The sequence below is a fragment of the Trematomus bernacchii genome, unplaced genomic scaffold, assembly GCF_902827165.1.
Source record: "Trematomus bernacchii unplaced genomic scaffold, fTreBer1.1, whole genome shotgun sequence".
Lineage (NCBI taxonomy): Eukaryota > Metazoa > Chordata > Actinopteri > Perciformes > Nototheniidae > Trematomus > Trematomus bernacchii.
The window spans coordinates 16,028,322-16,048,073 of NW_022987564.1; the positions used below are offsets into that span (position 1 = coordinate 16,028,322).

The window sequence follows — 19,752 nt, forward strand, 5'->3', positions numbered from 1 at the left end:
TTCTGTTCTCCCTGTGTCTTGTCTTCCTTCCTGTGTTTGCCCTCCTGTGTCTGATTGTCTCATTGTGTTCACCTGTTGCCCTTTTGTTTCTGCCTCCCTTGCCCAGCTGTGTCTTGTCCTGTGATTACCCTTCTGTGTATTTAGTCTTGTCTTCCCCTGTGCTCAGTGGCGGCGCCAGGGTATGGCTGGGGTAGGCTACAGCCATACCAAGAAATGGCTTAGCCCCACCTTAGCCCCACCATGAAAAATGATGTTAAAGTAAGCAAAATAAAGTCCGCCAACTCGCGCGGAGTAAATTGCACAGACAGCAGTTAGCAAGATTGATTTCAGTAGCCACTTGTCTGGAAATACCGAAGACTAGAAACGGTTTTGAAAACTTTTGTCACGTAGTGATCGTCTTCTCAATAGAACATCTTTGATAATGTCTTCTGGCCAATCAGAATCACGATAACGGCTTGGTGTTGTTGCAGGACGTCCCGACGGAGAATACTTTTGCTGTAGCACATCTGGCTACATCGATACAACATTACGTGTGGATAGAAATCAACACGTAATGAAATAAGACCCCACGGTTTGATGATTGATAGGTGTGTGGGCTGTCTTTCATTTTGACACACAGAACAATGGGGGCTATCCACCCTTATCCACGATGTAAAGTAATTCACACAGCCAGCCATTGAGACAGGGAAATAATCTAAACCTCACGCGTGGCGTTTCACTGTCAAGGGGGGCGATATAGCGTGTATGTAATTACATTGCAAATACTGACTTGAGCCCCACCACTGTATGGGTTAGCCCTACCATAGATTACCCAACAAAAATACTCTGGAGCCGCCACTGCCTGTGCTCCATGTCCGATCATCTTTGTTGTCACCCTCCATGTTGGTTCCTGTTGGTTTTTCTGGTCTGGATATTCCTCTTGCTATGAATTTATGGATTTATTTGTTCATCGTCAAAAGATTTTTTTAAATTAAAGCTCGCTTTTTGTTATACCTTGTACCTTCTCCTCATTCTGCATTTGGGTCCTGATTTCCCCCCTATACCTGACATAATTTACCAAAGGAAAAGAGATAATGCCTACCCATGATTTCATGTGGCCGCAACATTTAAGGCAATGCACCCTTGGGCCATTCGAAACATTTGCCGTTGCTGTCCTTATGAATTCTCTTTCATGTTTATTACTTTAGTATTCAAAAGAAAAAAAGTTGTAAAAAACATAGCACGTTATTATTTTGACGTTTTGACTGGAGCCACGTCTACAACTCAGTCCAGTCTCAACAAAAGTCTGAGAGCAGTTGGACCTAGAACTCGACTGTGACACCAACAGTATGGCCTACAATCGCTTAAGTCTTCTACCAAGTAAAACCCACTCAAATCTGCATTAGTTAAACCATTGGTCAACTTCTTTATAAACCATGGACAGGACCACTGTATTTGACAGACCAGAATGAATCATTCTTGTAATGGTCATATGGGTCTGCTTGGTAGACAGACACCTTGGAGTTTATGGTGCATCAAAAAATCAAAGCTGTATTTCATTTTTTTCACTCAATAATTCACTTGACAAAACCACATTTTCAAATAGAACTTTAATGAATATATCTATATATTTTTATATATGTATATATACCTTTTTATATTTTTTGTCTTTACTAGTGAGGATCAGTATTTTGTATTGCTTCCCCTTTTCCTTATGGTCCTTTAAATGTATCGGTCTGCTGATTTGAAATATACCAGTTTTCAATTTGAAGAGTTTCAGGTCTGACTCTTGTCAGTGGCCAAAGTGTTGGGAAAAGGAGCTGGTGGCTTTTAAAATGGCTTTTTTTCACATCAGGATATGAACTTAAAACAGAGAAACAGAACCTCCGCTTTTAAATATACTTTACAAAAGGTAAAAAAAAAGATTTGGATGCCTTAAGTAATTTTTTTCTTACATTTCACATATCTCAGAAGCATCATGTTGATGCATTTTGTTTTTCTCATTTGTTTAGCATGTAAACACCACTGACAACACCAACACAGACCACATTTAGCCCACTGTCCCAGCACTTAGGCTACTGACAATATGTCACAGGCAGGCGTGAAGCCTTTATAGCCCAAAGTTACAGGTGTAGGAACTCTGAAACAATATAACATTAAGAATATCAATACATACCACCACTAAAATAAATGGATTAATATACATTCTATCGCCAACACTTATACACTGGTCAGAACATTAAAAAACACTGATTATTAGGCTACGTTGGTAATGTTTAGAGAAAATGTCAAATGAAAGATAAAGTAGGGATGGAAATAGAGAAGAGTAATTAACTAGGACAAGAAAGACAATTGATTTTCGAAAAATAAGTAAGAAAATAATTTCCCAACAATAAAACACAAAATAACATTCACAGTATATGACAACTAGCAATGTACCGATGATCAAGGCACGTAGCGCCCAGTTGTTCCAGGGAAGCAACTCAATTACCAGCGACTACTGGGCGGTTGCCATTTTAAATGTGACAGTAAATGCGAGGTGAAGCAGAGTGTTGCTGAAAAAGAGCATGCACGCTCAGTCAACTCTCCCTATACAGATAAATGTGATGACATAATAAAATAGAGCATGATGTAAAGATGAATTTACACATGATCACCCTCTCACATTGTGCACATGCGTTCCACATAACACCACTGACTTTAGTGTACATAAGCAAGATAAAGACAATTTAAAACAGGAATATAAAAAAATTACAAAAAGAAAAATATTTCAAAATGTATAAATACCCTGCAATAACCATTACGATCATAGAAACACCAGCAACGTGATATTAATACTCAAAGAGTTACAATCTCATTAAACCGAGAGATGATAATCAATCACTGAGAATGAAAAGACAACCAAAGGATTACCATTTACAGACATTATGTGCTTTTGTTGAAGTAAATGGATTGATAATACATAATACATTTATTTTTCTAGTTTGTCAAATAGTATATAGTTATAGCTAAAAGAGAGATGGAGGGAAGGGGAACTGAAGCTAGCAGATATGCTCTTTCCTCTTTCCCTCCTCCTCCAACTTGTCTTCAACCAGGGTTGAATTCAACTTGCCAACGCAATTGGTCCGAAAGTGCATTCAGAGTTCAGTTTGTTAGTCCAAAAGTCAGATTTAGGACATGTGTATAGGTTTCAATTCAAAATGTCACGCAGTACATCTATCACAAAGGTTTATTTTCTCCTTAAAGCCTCTAAAATATATGCTGCGCACAAAATGTGACTTTGTTAGAATTTTTTATAGAGATCATTTATGACTTATTCAATAATCCATTATGTGCTTGTGTTATACGATAGGAACTTGGTTGGATAATATGGTTGATATTTCATATTAGCGTAACACGATTTAAATATTTAGCTACGTTCTAACTAAAACACCACCCCCTGAGTGTAAACTGAATTGACCCCCACCCTGTGGCCTGGTTGCAGCCCAGGAACACTCAACTGATGCTGCCTTGTAGCCTTCGGTATCAACACCTTTTCATAAACAGTCATACAAAGCCTGAAATACATTTTTGCAATTAAACATCACAAATATCTCGTAAAAGTCCATCTTTACAAGTACATCCTTTGACATAGAAGGAGCATTTAGCAACATTTCTACTCTCTGCAGTGATTTAATAATACCTCGGCCAGCTATTGAACTATCTGGGTTTGAAACCATTCTCCCAAACCAAAGCTAAACTACATTTGAAGTAATATCTTGCAATATAATTAACTGTTTGCAAAACGTTTCTGTTGTAGCTGTGCTCCAATTAATATCTTTAAAGAAAACCTCTTTATGTTGCACTTTTTGCAAACAAAGTGATGTTCACTTAAGACGACAACTTGCAGTAAGTTGTTAACGCAATTCCTACTGTCAAGTGAACCAAAAACTAGTGAAACAATAATCGCAGTCTACTTCCATTTGGACAGAGTTCAGCAAATATTTGACAGGTTTAATACAAGTCTCAAGCAATTCATTGCCAGACGAAGTAACTTGTTCAGATGGACATTTGTTACGGTGTTTGCCCAAACTGTGACAAATGGCAGTGGTGTAATGGAGGCGTACAGGGGGAGTCTAGAAGTCTATGGCAGTACCTTTCTCTTGGAGCGTGGAGAATGCCCACCTGTTACTGTAATTACTTTGAGGTATGATGACAAATAAACAGGCTCACAGTGTGTCAGCCTCTTCTCATGTGTGCGTGTATGAGGGTCAGTAGGTTCAATATGGCTATGTCCTACTCGTGGGCCTAGAGGTTAAGTAGCTACTGTTGAACTTGAATTGGCAATCAAGTCATCACTGAGCAGTTTGTTACTTGGCTGAATGTACCCGTCTGTGGCTCTCTGTTCTTTTTAAAACAGGAATGTGACAGAAAATTGTGGCTTGAGTCATTTGGCCACTCTTTGCTTTTATTATTTACGATGCTTTAAAGTTTCAAGAAGTATACCGGAAATAATACCAGAAGGCATAGATTTGTTGGTCTGCAGGATTAAACTGAACGTCTAGTTGTGAAAAAACCTCTAACCCTTACATTAGATTCAGTTCAGTTTAAACAGGGTTGCTAGCGCCTCACAACACTAAAGCTGTACCGGTTCTTCTTGTTTGAGTTGTAGTTTGTATTCCCACAGCAGCTGATTCAATGTAGAAGCGGAGAGAAATAAATAACTACTGAGCTTCCTCACCTACTCAGCAAGGCACTTACAACCAACTGCTGCACCGAACCTAGTGTTAGTGGGAACATCCCAGTTGTGTATGAGTGACGTTGTAAAATAATGAAGCTTCCTTTTTACTGAAGCCTCCACTGCACCATTGCTGTATAAATATCTGACAAACAATGTTTTGCCTCTTAAGTCATGACCATTTAAAGCCGTTGTCTAGAAGTTGTATATAATCTCAGGTGTTATACGACTGTTTATGATATTGGTAAGTAATTATGGCAGTTAGATACCCCAGGCTCAAAGACTCTCCCTCTTTCATCTTAAATACACAACATTTCAACTAATGTATTCCGCCTCTTTGAGTTTTAGTTTTAAACTGGCGTAGTTTTCCTGTTGAGTGTATCCGAGTTGCTATCCCTGTCCCTTTTGGCCGTCAGTCGGTCCAGGGTCCCCATGTTGCCCCTGTCCCTCTCCATGGTGGCTGTAGATATTGGAGCTGTCTGGGCTGGTGTGGTGGCGGATGTGGAGGTATTCAGCGGTGCTGCATTCTGGGCTACAGCCGCTGCTGCCGCCAAGTTGGACTTGGAGTGGGATGGGAGTGTGCCGCTGTTTATAACCGCTCCTCCTCCTCCTCCTCCACTGCCACTGGAATCCTTCGGGAAGTAGTTGTGGAGCTGGTACAAGGTAGCGCGATCCACCGTGCCATACAGAGGTGGGGCGCCGCCTCCTAGGCTGCCAAGCTTGGAGTCCCTCGACAGGGTGTACATGGAGATGTCGCCGCCTCCTCCACTTCCACCGCTGCTGGCGTGGTGCGGGTTGGGCAGAGTGGCCACAGAGAAGGGTGGAGCAGAGGGCGGCAGGCTGAAGGTCTTGGACGTACCAATGGGAGAGTTCTCCTGTGAGTGTGGGGGGTCTGTCGAGCGAGAGCTGGAGCGAGAGCGCCGTCTGAAGCGGTAGCTGGGCAGTCGCAAAACGGCGTGAGTGGTGCTCTTGAAAAGGTCGCTGCGAGATCTGCAGCGCAGCTCCTTGTTCTTCTCGATGTAGATGTTGACAGCGAGGACACCCACCATCTCAGCCAGGATGAAGGACAGGCCGCCAAAGTAGAAGGACCAGCCGTAGGAGTAGTGCCACTTCTTGTCCTCATCCTTCTTGGGGGAGATGTCGCTCAGAGCTGCTGAGATGTACACGATCACTCCGATGATATTGCTTAAGCCTGAGGAAATATACAAGTCTTTAAGTATAATTGCTCCTCAGAGGCACATTAACCTGCAGCTTCATTAAACTGTTTTCCAAGCAGAGATATTGGAACTGTTTTCTTTTTATTATACCGTTTAGACGCAGGCGCCATATCAAAATCTATCTGCATATCATACATAAAAATTCTCATTATATTTGTATAAGCAGATCTGAAATATTAAAATGTATGTGAGAAGCACATTACATTTCGCTTTGAGTGGAATATGACTGAACATTTTAAGCTATGGCTCAAAGCAATGAGTACAAGAACAATGGTTTCTGCCAAAACCAACATAAACTGAAGTCTTACAGTACCTGCAGCTACAAAGAGAATCCCTCCGCCTAGAATTATGTTTCTTTTGCTCTTGTAGAAGCCGCTGGCAGCAACACACACTCCACCCAGCAGAAGCAATATGGCGCTAAGGATGGGGAAGATGCTTGAGGCGCGCACCACACCTGCAGGAGAAAACATTATCAGAAACACATCATGTGTGTACTGAAATATTACTTTTTCAAGACATTGTTGTGTGTAATAAAATGATTCATTCTATACGTTTCAAATGAAGTACAACTAGTGAGGAGACTTTTTGGGTTCAACACCATTTGAAGGTGCAAAGTTAACAGCCTTGTGAAACTCCTGGGAGATGAGGTGTTACCGATACGTGCTACACAGCTGACACTACAACTTGGCTCTCGAACAGTAACTATTTTTAAGTTTTCTACATAATATTCATAAAATGATGTCATTTGGGCTCCGAGGAATAACACATTTTGAACAGAATGCCTGGATTTAAAACTGGTGGTAGTAATTGAAAGATGTGGGGGTTTAAAAGAGGCAAGGAATATTTAACCAAAGTGTGATATTACGTAATTTATAAAAAATGTATTTTGGAGGTTGGAGCCATATTATGCAACCAAAGTCACAATGTCCAGCCCTAACCCTAACCCTAAGCAGGCTTTGTTGACCCATGCAAGTCCCCAAACTTAACAGAACTGCAATGTTAATTTGCTAGAATACTTTGTGAACTGTGTTTGAGTCTATACATTTTATAATAGATGGAAGCAGGACAATCTCAAGCCTAAAACTACTCTACAGTAGTTTATTCTGCAGACACCTTGAACTTTAAAGCAGTAGTGATAACGTAAGATTAAAATGCTGAATAGTTATATCTCTAGCAGGAACATGTGGAAAAAGCAGAGTCTTCAAGTTATCAAGGTGACTTTTCCAGCTGCGTTATCTTTTGTTTGCCTCTGAAGAGAGAAGATACTGCAATGATAAGCATATACTCAAAGAAGCTTCTGTCAGACATGTCATACAGAGGTTGCAAATGTATTGCCATGTCATATACTTGTGTATTCTGCTCTTGCTCTTTTGCACTTTTCTTGCATTTGATGTATTTGTATTTGCTATGTTTGTAAATGTCATTTTCTTAAATGTTTTATGTGAGGGACTGCGGATGGAAAGTAGCTCAAAGCTAAATCCGGCATATTTACGCTTGGCACATTTATTGTTTTAAGTGTTCATTAATGTGCAATGTCCATACCAAATAAACGATTACAAAAAAAAAATAAAAAAAAATATTATTATTATTATTCTCTGCATTTGTTTTTAAATGGAAAGGGGCTCTGTGGCTCGTGTGTGAGTCTTCCGCACATTTAATTGATTATCTGGATAAGTAGCTGATAGGAAAGATTTCTGAGCTTTTGGGTCTTTGTGGTGATTTAGGGGGAAAATCCCTGGTGTGTGGTTCTTAACCAAAAAGTGTATCAAATGATTATTACCTACTCCTATGAGGTTGAACTTTTAGTCCTATCATGTAAGTCAAAAGAAGAGGCAAAATTATTAGTTGACTAAAAGATATGTAAATCAATAGAAATATCATACATCTGCAGCTATTTTGATGACTGCTGATGACAAATTGGTTAGAGCTCCTCAATATTTAGCTTATTTTCTCAAATATAATTGCCCGTTTAAAAGCTTTTGGTTTTTTGTTGGACCGAACATCCAAAGTCACCTATTACATTTGATTTTATTAAAATAAATAAAAAAACTTTGAAAAAACTTAAGATATTTAATTCAGTCAATGTTGCAAAACAATACAGACACAAAAATCTTAGGTAGCATCACAGCTTCCTTCACATACATATATATCTTCTTATGATATATGGATTGTGAAACATACATTTGGTAAAGCAACAGGTTCAGGGCTGTACGAACAGGATTTGCTATCACAATGAAAGCAGGATATGAAACCAGAATCCTGAGCTGAAAATAATCCATTAGTGAAGGCTGTTCTTTCAATCCATCTGTGAAAAAGCTTTCTGTACACCCCCAGACTCCCAACCCCATGCACCTGGGCATTTATACACACACACACACACACACACACACACACACACAGACAAATGCACACACATTTACACACACCTCCAGGAACACTTTGCTTGAATCTGACATCCGTGCATTGATGTCCGCCCACCATCCCCTTCTGTCCTTTCTGTATCCGTGTGTGATGGAAACTGCGTGTGTGTGTGTGGTGTGTTCTGTTGAGATGTGTGCGCACACTGTGTGTACTGCAGGCTCAATGTGTTTGTGTGTGTATGTGTGTGTCACTCACGCAGCAGATACTCTGCAGAATCTTGGTCATAGTCTGCATCGTCTGGGAAATGATCTATCTGGGAACACACACCTCGCTTCAAACCTGAAAAAGGCAGAGCAGAAGAGGAGAAGAGGGTGAGAAGAAGGTAGAAAAACCTGCAACTCACAAGGAAGAGAGGATAATTGATGAAATACAAGATTGCCAGAATGGTAGAATAAAAAAGGAGAAGACAAGAAAAACAATGAATAGAGAGAATTCACAAATTCAACAGATGTAGAGGCAGGACAGACAGACAAATTGATGAAGCAAAATCAAAACATTAGATATAAAAGGGGACAATGAAAAGAAGAAAGACCATAACGTTATTGAACAGAAGAATTCAATATGATGCTTCTGCACTGGCCAATCAGATAAATAGTTGTGGACTAAAAGTGTACACCTGTGCTAACGACTCTATGAGTTAAATGCTAAAGTTAGCCTGCTAACATACTTGAAATCACAAAGTTTGGCAGGTTTATTGCTTACCATGTTCAGTATCTTATGCTAATCCGCAACTAACTACAACTAAGGCTGATTGTTCTTATATTTTGGTCAAATGTCAGCCTCAAGGTGGTGAGGGGAAAAGTCTGAGTATAACCAGTCCATGAGGACACGTCAGAAAGATTCAACCCCAGTAGACCATGAATGTCTGCATTCCAATTTTTGGTAATCCTTGTTGAGATATTTCAGCCTTGTATAAACACACAACATACGATTGTGCTAAACAAACTGTCAGGAAAAAACTTGAGGTACTATAAGATATTTTCAAGACATACTATGACATACATCAATTTGACAGAAATAACAATCTATTAGGACCAGGAATCCACAATTTTCCCAGTGGACAGCAGATTGGGTTGAGAGGGCAGAGCACCTTGGATGATGATTTCTAAAAAGCTTGGAGGGATACAACTAGATGTGTTGTTACCTTTGCTATAGACAACGTGGCAACTCAGGTCATATCACAAACAAGGGTCTTTTCAGATGTAAAAGGTGGCGTAAACTAAACATTACATTTGATGGATATCGACAACATTTTGTTGTTGATTTGATTGGAAAAGGCAATTGAAAAATGCTGTCCTAATGCTGTTTTACTGGTGTTGAAATGCACATGATCACACCTTTCATTTAAACACAATAAACGTACAATAGATACCTGCGTCATGGAAGCCTCATCTTGCATATGTGAGTGTTGTGTGTGCTCTGTTCAATTGAACCTGTCTGCCAGCTTCAGTAATGCAAGGAAACCACTGTATCAGTCACTGCATGAGCCACCACTCAAGTATGAATTCTGGGGCATTGTGATTGTGAGTTTTAAGTTGAATATATAATGAGTGTAATTATTTCTGCTTGTCTGTTAACAAAAAAACGCAACAAAGGAAAAATGAAGCAAAGCACAGCTACTGTTCATACATATGTTCTTAAATGTTCTTATCTGAAGTTCGCAACAATGCCAAAAAGTTATAATTTGCTGTCTCACTGCGTCATAAGTTTGAAAAAATGTAACCATCAACAACTCATGCAGAAGTGACAATTTGAGGCCTGCACCTTACTCACTATGAGATGTTATTCTCATAACTGACCTCATATCCAAATCAAGAGCAAAACACACAAATTAGTAGGGCAATGGGAGTAAGAGAACACCTATGTATGTCTGTTCTAATCACACTGATGATCACATTGACCTTCACAAGACCCTCCAGTGACAAGCACAGGAAAACACACACAAACTTGTTTCCCTCCCTTGAAGGGTCCACATATTTTCTGCCCAATTGTGGGGTCCACACAATCAGCTTTACCTTCTAGGCAGCAGATCCTCCAGAGACCAGAGTGGGTGAGTGCCCCTGGGTCTTTCTTGTCCTTGTTGTTGGAGTCCTCCTGGGACGAGTTAGCCGTGCTGTTGCATATGAAGGCACGGGCGTACAGCCAGTAGTCTGTACCAATGGCCACCGTCATCAGGGCGAAGGCCGCAAACGCCCCCATGGTGGTCAGCAGCACCTGGATGCCCCGCTCACACCACACCAATGCTGGACGGGGAAGGAAACTAATATCTGAGAAGAAAAAAGACATGAATATCAGATGTCTAAAGTACATCCCAGAACACATGATAATACTTTAGATCTTACTCTGCCTGGTAACTGTAGGTTCCTAGACTTGATATCAACCTTTAATGTTCAAGGTGAGAACTGATTTCTTCTTCACATTCTGTAGGTTTACTTAAATAATTAACTTAATTGTAATCATTAAAAAATATGTTTATTATATGCATTTACCACAACTAGCTTAGATTTTCTGAGGGAAACATCGGTTTGAATTCTTAAAATGTAAGTCAGGGGAAAAGTCCTGTTAGCACAGAAATCATGAATGTGCCAACTTATGTGACTAAGATGTGTTTGATTTGAAGCAATTATGATAAAGGGTACCACCTATTTATGAATTCCACATGGATTTCTGAAAGATTATTGTTGAGCGAAAGCTGTGGCAAGATGTATACTCTTTGTATTGATTTCAGACTCAGGTATCACTTGTAATGAGTGATCTTTTGGTCACAAGTTTGATTCTTTTACCCATTCAAACGCCATAGTCATCCTCTACTGATTATCACTGATCACAACCATTGTGCTTGCATACAGGTTACAAATTGATTTTGAGAACTGACACAGCCAAATAAGAACATAATGTATATATTTATATGTGAAAACTAAAAGCTTTTGTTGAAGTCGTCCATTTCCAAGGGTTTCATGCCACCCTGTTCACAATTCATTCATGGACCTATCAGATATGCTATTAATGCAATAATAGAACTACTGTCCCCTATGGGTTTTCTGTGTGTGGGTGGTGTGAGCTAGTGACTTTTCTTTGAGTGACGGCCTAAAGCTGTGAAGAAGAAGAAAATTGGAAGCACGCAGCAGAGAAACAAAATGCCAATCCGATGTATCAACAACAAATATAATATTAAATATACCTACACAAACAATGTTATGTGGAAGATGGACTTCTTGAAGACATACATTCCTAATTGTCAATGAGTTTCCTAAGAAAATGTAAATGAATACAATCCATTCATTGATAGATTAGAGATTAGTGGGTTACTTCAGCAGGAGGGAACATCTGAAATTTGACCTTCCTGTCAAAACCTGCAGTTCAAAATGACTCACTTTTAAAATGCTTTCAAATCGACAAGTTGCAGGTATGAAGAATAATGCTATACAATTATCAAAACACCGAAAGGCAAATGCAGATAAGCAAGACGTAAACGGTTGCAGGGTCTTTAGGTTTACCTTCACATTAATAAACATAGAGGGTAAAATACAACACATCTGTTGTGCTTCAGGAAACATCTAAGGAGACGGAGGGATCTGCAGAGGTTCTATTTAACCATTTAGTGCCTCAATAGGATTTCAACTATTTGAATTAAAATGTATTTAGCAACATGATTTCCGTAAGTGCATTATATAAATGGTAGGTTAATGTAAACAATTGATCGAACATAGAATATTAATCCCAGTGTGGGTTAAACTATTCAGTACATCCGCTGGCATGAAGGATGTTTCTATGGCAACACAAACCCAAAAAATCAGACCACAAGTAATCTGACCCTGAAACTGACCCTTCCTAGGGTTAGTCCAAAAAACACTGAAGGACACTGCAATCATTATTTTTGATTGATTTTGCAGGATTTTGCACGTTAGTTTCTATTACATACTCTATACATAAGTCTGTGTTTGCAATTTATCTTAATGTATTCTTTTGTATTGGGTGTGAAAAGAAACATTTAACAACAAAAATCTTTGAGTTATGGTAATAATAACCAGTAAGACATTGTTGCTTGATTTGATTTGCACAGCAGTATTGTTAAAAAGAGTAACATCAAGGAGATGGTGAGGAAAATCATCGTTACCATTCTAGTTTAGGGCAGAACAAATACTCATACGTTAATTGTAGATTAAAAATGTCTACCTCGAAATTAACAGCTCATTTTGAAAACAGAATATTAAAATGTATTATTTTATAGAATGTTTTATCTTTCATCTACATTTGAATTCAGAACTTTCATAAAATTTCAAGTTTCACATTTTCGATCAGTCAAATACATTCTAATCAATTCAATTGATAGACTGTTGTGAAATATCACGCATTGTTTTATCCATAGACACAATCAAGGATTTCTTTTTTTGTACCATGCTGTTTCATGATGAGATGAGGAACAGTATAATACTGTGCACCCTGGCAACATGGCAGCAACATGTGTCCTCCATGTTCCCACTTAAAATATTTCCTGCTATAACAAATAATACCAACACGCAGTTTTTTCCTGTGTACACAATAAAACACGTGACATTTATTCTTTTACTTGATACTGATTGGTTAACCTCATCAAAAATATATAGGATACATCAAATCAAGGCTGATTTTTGCATTTGAAATGAATAAATATATCTGTTTTCCAGAGCCAAACTGCATGTAAAAACAATACCATGAACACCAAAAGCCATTTCAGAATATTCCAGTATTGCAATTGCTGTTAATTTATGCCATCACTGAATATAAATATTTTAAACAACACGTGCTCTTAAATTTCATACCTGCTTATACAGTATGTCAGCACTCCCTTTAATGATGTCCATTCTACATAAAAGCAAACGTTTAGCTCGCTAAAACCGATGCTGGGGCAGATTAATCAACGCCACTTGCCCTCTGAATCCAGACCTCTGCACACATCTACACTCCAGTGTGTGTGTGAGTGTGTGTGTGTGTGTGTGTTTCTGGTTTCCTGCAAGATTGTTTTCATGTGCTCATGTGTGTGTTTGAATGTGTCTTAAATACCTATAATCATGTGTGGATGTGTCATGTATGTGTATGTGCATACAAAAATCCACATGTGCATCTGGTGGTTTGATGTGTATTCACTTGCATGTGTGTGTTGGTGTGTGTTGGTGTGTGTGTGTGTGAGTGTGTTTGTGTTACCTGAGGGCATGTTTCTGCCTTTTGCCTCCATCGCTTCTCCCCCTTGCTGCTGCAGTTCTTCTTCGTCGGTGAAGAGCGCTCCGTAGCCCCGGTCCGAGCCGCCTCCATCCACCGTTTATCCTTCGCACTTCTCCCCTGCCTCTCCCTCTCTTCTTATCCCTTCTTGTTTTTACTCCTCTTCTCCTTCTTCCTCTCTGTAACTTGAGCACTCCTCTCTGTTCCAGCGAGCGGGGGGGATACTTCACTTGGTGTCCTCTCCTCTCATTGAATTGTCATGGCAGTCATCTTAGCTACTGAGAGTAGAAAGAAAGAGGCGGAGGGGGGTAAAGAGCAAATGAGAGGAGGGAAGCAAAACAAAAGAAGATTTGAAAGAGTGAGAGAAAGAGGGAGAAAGGATGGATATGATTAAAGAACGTGACTTGGGTTTAGAAACCAGGGGATGCTCCTGCACAGAAGCATCTCCTACACAAACAATGTGTTCTACATGACGATGATAATATGTGTTTGAGTAAACAAACAAACATCCATAACCTAATGCCGACGGGAGAAAACGAGCCCCCTGTCAAACAAGAGAAGCTGGTCTGCCTCTACACAGAGAGCGATATAAAGCAATAGAAAAGAACAGGCGATGCGAGTGAGCGTGCTCTAGTCCATTGCCATGGCAACAGTGAATTCCAAAGTCTATGGCGAAGCTGGCGAGTGTGTATGTGTGTAAGTGTTTGTGTGTCTATTGGCGGAGTAGAGGGATGGATCAAGTGTGTAAATTCCATTGGTTTGCAGAGGAGCCTATATGTCATACATGAAAGATGCAAGCTTACACACGAACATACACACACAGGTTTATATTCTGATGTGCAGAGTTGCATATCGCACATGAGGAATGAACATTCACAGGAGAGATGACAGACGTGTGAGTCATTAGCATTGTGGTCACAGTGTCTGGGCATGTTTCATCCATCCAACTTTCTCCCTGTTGGTGCGATGGCTAATTCTCAAACACTTTGTGCTGGTTCATGCTTTGAAATGCACAATGCAGATGTCTCAAAGCTGAAAGATCCGAAACAAGTAGGGAATCGATTCCTTGCTCGAGGACATTTCAGCAGAGCGGCTGCTTTCCTCCTTGAACTCACCTCCTACATTTCAACAAGCAGAATCTTTCAGAAGAGAAAATCCCCGTTAGCACTGACATAGGGTCAGGTTTTTCCTAGATTTTCTGCAAGATGTAGCCAAAACTGTGGAGCACTAAAAACTCCACTTCATAGCTAATAACAGAAAAACAGCAGGGAATCCCATCAACAGTATTACTAAAGGACCCTTTTGCCCACATTTAATTGACAAAGGTACACAATCAGATTTGAATTAGAAAATGTGTCTGTTAGGAGCCCAGTTTTACAACTACAAACCATCCTCTTTTCAAGTTGTTCTAGTGAAAAAGACCTGACGTAATCATGACACTTGTGTCAAGCTAGAAATTGTGAGAATGGATCTTTTGTAACCTCAAATGGTGACTGTTTCGCAAGCAATATTTTGCAGATGAAGGGTTCAGGTGCTATGGGTTGCTTTGGAAGGCAATTGCAAACCCTATTGTCATAGTTTGGAGGAGAAGTTAAGTGTTGGTGAACATTTTCCCCAAAATATGTCCAATGGAGGTCTTCAACATTTTGGACCCAACACAACATGAAACATGTATAGACTTATAGGTAGGGTAGGTAAGTTTGAGAAACCGGCTCGAGATACACTTTTTGTTATATTCCATGGAATACTGTTAACATCCCGATAGCAATGAATATCTTAAGTGCTTTGACAAAAAATCCATAAAAAAATGTCATCTGTGGAAGCTGTAGTACTGTAAAAAGCACGACCAATCATTTTAGCCGGCCGGGCTAAAGTAACTGGATGGCCTACCTGCCTGTCAGCCTTCCATCTGTGCACAAACTTATCTCGTGCCCTCATTGGTCATGTGCGCGTTTGTGTGTTGGAGGAGGGGCTCTGTAAGGAAGTAGCAGATTTCTTCCGGCTGTGTATTTTCAAATTCTAGCACACTCGAGCTGGTTTCTCCAAAATTACCTACCCCACCTTTAACTAAAAGGGGCAATCAGAACATGTCAGAAATAGATCTCAGGATTATTCAGGCAATAAACGTGATGCAAGCTTATAGCCAAAGTGGTATTACACATATTAAGCTACAGACCATACAAAGACCCATGGTAATAGAACAGGAAACCTCCAAGGACTTGATGAGATTCATAATAATTTGGACCTGGTCCCACTTTGGTTCTTTTTTTGTTTTCTTGGTTCCTAAAAAACAGAAGGACACATGAAGACAAACACCCAATAGAGCAGTGTTTATATCGGGTGTAAAACTACAAGTCAACCTTCATGTTGTGCCATGTGTTTGTCATACATAAGTCACATGAAGCTACCTTCACATGATAAGAGATGTTCTCTTAGCCTGTGCTGCTTCATACAGCAATCTTTAGGTTTGCAACTTTCTCTATGGAAAACAAAGCCAGCAGAGCAGTTTACGATGGCTCATGTAAAGGCAGCTTCACTCGTTTTGCAAAGTTATCGTCAACTTCGTCAACAATCACCAACCTTAGCCAAACTGTTTTTTTGCCTAAACCCAAACTTCCTCACTAAAGTTAACATCAACCACAATATTTTCCTAAACTGAGTTGTTGTATTGCCTCAGCCTAAACATCCTGAAAAAATGTGTTTATTATGAAATGACACTACGCAAGTACCGAAACCAAAATAGACACGCCGTCCCTGACACTTCAATCGTTAGAGGGGTACATAGAGCCTTATAGTTGGAAGTGAGAATGTGTTGAAGATTAACAGCAAGAGGAGTGTGACATCTGGATACATTCTCTGCCAGTGCAGCTGTCTGTCCTTTGATACAATATTAACATTGACACTTCTGTAGGAAAGATTTGACTAGATTTTAATAGTTTAAAATAAATTTGATAAGGCTGCAGTCAATCAAGCTCTAAATCACAAACTGTGTGTTGCAACTCAAAGGGTCTCCCATCTCATTCCTTTTTAAATAAATCCCATATTCTGCTGTTGTGGACAAACAAAAACAGGAACTGTTCTCAGTGAAAGTAAAGAATCAAAACAGTCAGAAACTAAAGGCTTTTTTCAAAGAAAGCAAGCAAAGAGTCCATCTAGAAAAAGCTGTACAGACTGTCTGAAACTCTTCAACACCTCCACCCCCACCAGAGAATAATAATAAGAATTGTTATGCTGCCTTGCATAATTTTTGGCTGATTTTCACCCTTTCAACTTTCAAAATGTCCTAGTGGAAGTGTGAAGTTTGCTCATCCATCATTCAAGTTCCTCTATTTGGGACACATAGACTGAGAGAAAAGCATCGATGTGTCATCTGTGATGTCAATCTTGGGTTTCTAAAGAGAAGCTTTGAAGATGGAATTTGAGTTGCCGGCTCAGGGACGAGCCTATGAAGCAAAACGCTGGATGAGCAAGCAACAGAGTCACAGGATGTCAATTAGGCAAGCATGCTCCCTAACATCTAAGTACATTTCTGTTAGAGAAAAATGCTGGTGATTTTTTGCAAGCTACTGAAAGCACAGAAATTGAAGTTATGCCGTAATTAGATGAATCCTTACAATTTTATCTCATACCTAACAGTAAATCATGTTGAAATTCAAAACTGTGGCTCATACTTTGGGTCATCCCACCATCAGCCATACCACCAGTATATACTGTACACAATATCTCAGGACCAATATCTTTTTTCAGACAGACAGCAGCCAACCTTGTCAATTTAAGGCTGAAACTGATAGGCTGACCTGATGTCAGACAAATTGTCAATATAGGTTTCCATCTACTATCTGACATTGGACCATTCTAACCAATTTCTGTGGGAGGGCATCATTTTTCCTAATCACTAAAGACCAATGTACCCACCTGAATCTAACAGCGTTTTGGTCGGCATAGCCATGACAACACAATGGTTTTGCTGGGGTTTTATAGTGGAATTGTCGAATTGTCCAGACCTTTGAATCCGCCCACTGGTTGAGTTGAAATGGAGTGTAATGTGTAGACAATGTTGTCTTCCAACGTGCAACAAGACGACCATAGCAAAGTAAAAACAAACTATGATGTTGGGCCATAATGCAGTCAAGGGAACACAGCTTGTCAACAACATTAATCCAGCCACACAACACTGATTGGCTAATCATCCGCCACACCTGCAGTGCTCATTGATGCAGCTTCATAATTATTACTTTTTGGTCTTGTAAATGCAAATCCTTTAACATTTTCAAAAGTGATCTCCCCCTCAATTGCAATGCATTGTGTTAAACAATTATAATGATATATATTTGGAGTTAATGATACATAGTGTTATTGGATAACACATCTAGTGGTCATCGGAGGAACTGCAGCTGGAAAAGGATTTTACAATTTGCATTCATGTGATTGCTGCTTTTGAAGCCCTGGAGGACCCCTGGGAGGGCCTGCAATCATAGACAACAAACAGTACAAAAGCAGGAACTCAGACATTGGTTATTTTGTGCTCGACCCCCCTAAAATAAACCTGCACTTTAGGCTTTCAGTGTAGATTATTAGGAAGGTTCAGGCAGCACAACAAAAACAAATGAGAAAATACAAGAAAAGCTGGCCAGTGAATGCACAAAGCAGATGCTGAAAGTTCAAGGACAAATAATCCATGGACTGCATCATGAACTCAGCAACAGTCTGAATCCTGCCGTGAATACAGAGCAGCAGCAGAACATGGCATTGGTGAAGATTATAATTGCAGTGGTTGTGAGCCACCATCAAAAAACAAATCCACGGAGAGTAAAGGTGCGATATGATGGAACATCCTGTGATGTGTGAAAATGTACCCGTGTGGCATGTTAGAATTACACAACTTTGCTATAAATACTTCACAAAATGTGTTTTCTTAATTGTTTATAGAGAACTTTTCAAGGTTCTGAAATTAAACAAAGTGAAAGTGGATAGGTATGAAGCAATATCAGTTTCCTTCCCTATTATTATTCAATACTCAGTCGTATAAATCGAAATGCAGACTTCCCACTCTCTGTATAGTACATCCCGATCCTATATACTAAGGACAGGACAATAGATTCTAATTTGTTATAATAAAAACGGGTTAAACATTTCCAGAAGAGATAATTACTGCATAAATCATTAATGAAGGGTCTGTGGTAAGAAGTAGGCACCTTATTGTCCTAAGGTTTCCTGTTAAATATATTCAAACAGGTAACAGTTATATCACATATTTGCAATTTTTTCTCTTACCTTTCAAAAGCGTTTTCACCCTCTGGACTTCAGCGTTGTTTGATTAAAGCTTTTTTTTGTATATACTTTTTAAATGGACACAAATGCAAAGCGCTGCATGGACGTTCACTTCCCAGATGATTACATCAAGAGTACAAAGTGTACATGTAGGTGAGGTGCGCTCCTCTCCAGCTCTAAGCGCGCACACGCGGCTCCCATTGATGCGCGTTCATGTCGTTAATGCATGACATATGGCAGCGGGATATTGGCGATCGGTTTGATAAATATGTCGATCAGTTATGATCTTACCTTAGGGAAAGCAACTTTTGCAGACGGTTCTGATGCAGGTGGTGGCGAGGCTGGTTGTTGGAGGGAGGGAGAGAGAGAGAAAGAGTGAGAGAGAGCGAGAGGGAGAGAGATGGATGGGTGTCACGGAAGTACTGTCTGCGAATGTGGTATTTTTATTCATAAATGGTAAATATAATACATTGGTAGTTTTTACTTACTGTTAACACATTAATTATCATTAATAATGCTAATTATTTTGTTATGCTATAATTATACTTTATTTTAAATACATGGCAGTGGTAAAGCTTCCAGAAATTCCTCATAAAACATTGATTATCATAACAAATGGAGCAGATATTTGTCTAATCTTGTTTATGGTTAATAATTATTTTGAAAACTGTCTTTAGATTTATTGGATGAATGGATAATTATTATTGAGTTGCAATTAGTATTTATAATACCATGATAAATGGTTCATACATAATTTGTAAAGAATCTATAAACAATATTTTACAATACTTACAATACTTTGTCGACAGTTAATAGTTCGTTTTTGGTCCAGCAACTTCATGTGGTTATATGTTTTTTAAAGTAATTTGGTTATCAACCCATACATTAAATAGTACATACAATGCTATAATGTCTGCTTCATTATATAAGGATTTAAAGTCCGATTTA

The 19,752-nt window shown here is 39.3% G+C and overlaps 1 protein-coding gene across 3 annotated transcripts; it reads right to left on the reverse strand.

Moving 5' to 3' along the window:
* Positions 1 to 1,639: 1,639 nt before the first annotated feature.
* Positions 1,640 to 19,206, reverse strand: LOC117478437 (voltage-dependent calcium channel gamma-4 subunit-like). 3 transcript variants are annotated; one of them, XM_034125491.1, is made up of 6 exons: positions 19,096 to 19,206; positions 13,519 to 13,811; positions 10,350 to 10,601; positions 8,530 to 8,613; positions 6,227 to 6,367; positions 1,640 to 5,888 (listed from the first exon to the last, which is right to left on the reverse strand). In XM_034125491.1, the coding sequence occupies exons 2-6, from the start codon at positions 13,547 to 13,549 to the stop codon at positions 5,047 to 5,049; spliced, it is 1,350 nt and encodes a 449-aa protein (XP_033981382.1). In that variant the 5' UTR covers positions 13,550 to 13,811; positions 19,096 to 19,206; the 3' UTR covers positions 1,640 to 5,046. The 3 variants fall into 3 exon arrangements, with proteins under 3 accessions (XP_033981382.1, XP_033981380.1, XP_033981383.1); XM_034125489.1 differs by lacking the exon at positions 19,096 to 19,206 and adding an exon at positions 18,808 to 18,976; XM_034125492.1 differs by lacking the exon at positions 19,096 to 19,206 and adding an exon at positions 14,050 to 14,060.
* Positions 19,207 to 19,752: the final 546 nt, after the last annotated feature.

Excerpts from the sequence above, each read along its gene's own strand:
- LOC117478437 (XM_034125491.1), bottom strand. The coding sequence starts at position 13,549 with ATGGAGGCAAAAGGCAGAAACATGCCCTCAG. Across the intron at positions 10,602-13,518 it reads AGGCAGAAACATGCCCTCAG|ATATTAGTTTCCTTCCCCGT; the intron begins GTAACACAAACA and ends TTTTCTTCTCAG. Across the intron at positions 6,368-8,529 it reads TTCTGCAGAGTATCTGCTGC|GTGTGGTGCGCGCCTCAAGC; the intron begins GTGAGTGACACA and ends TTTCTCCTGCAG.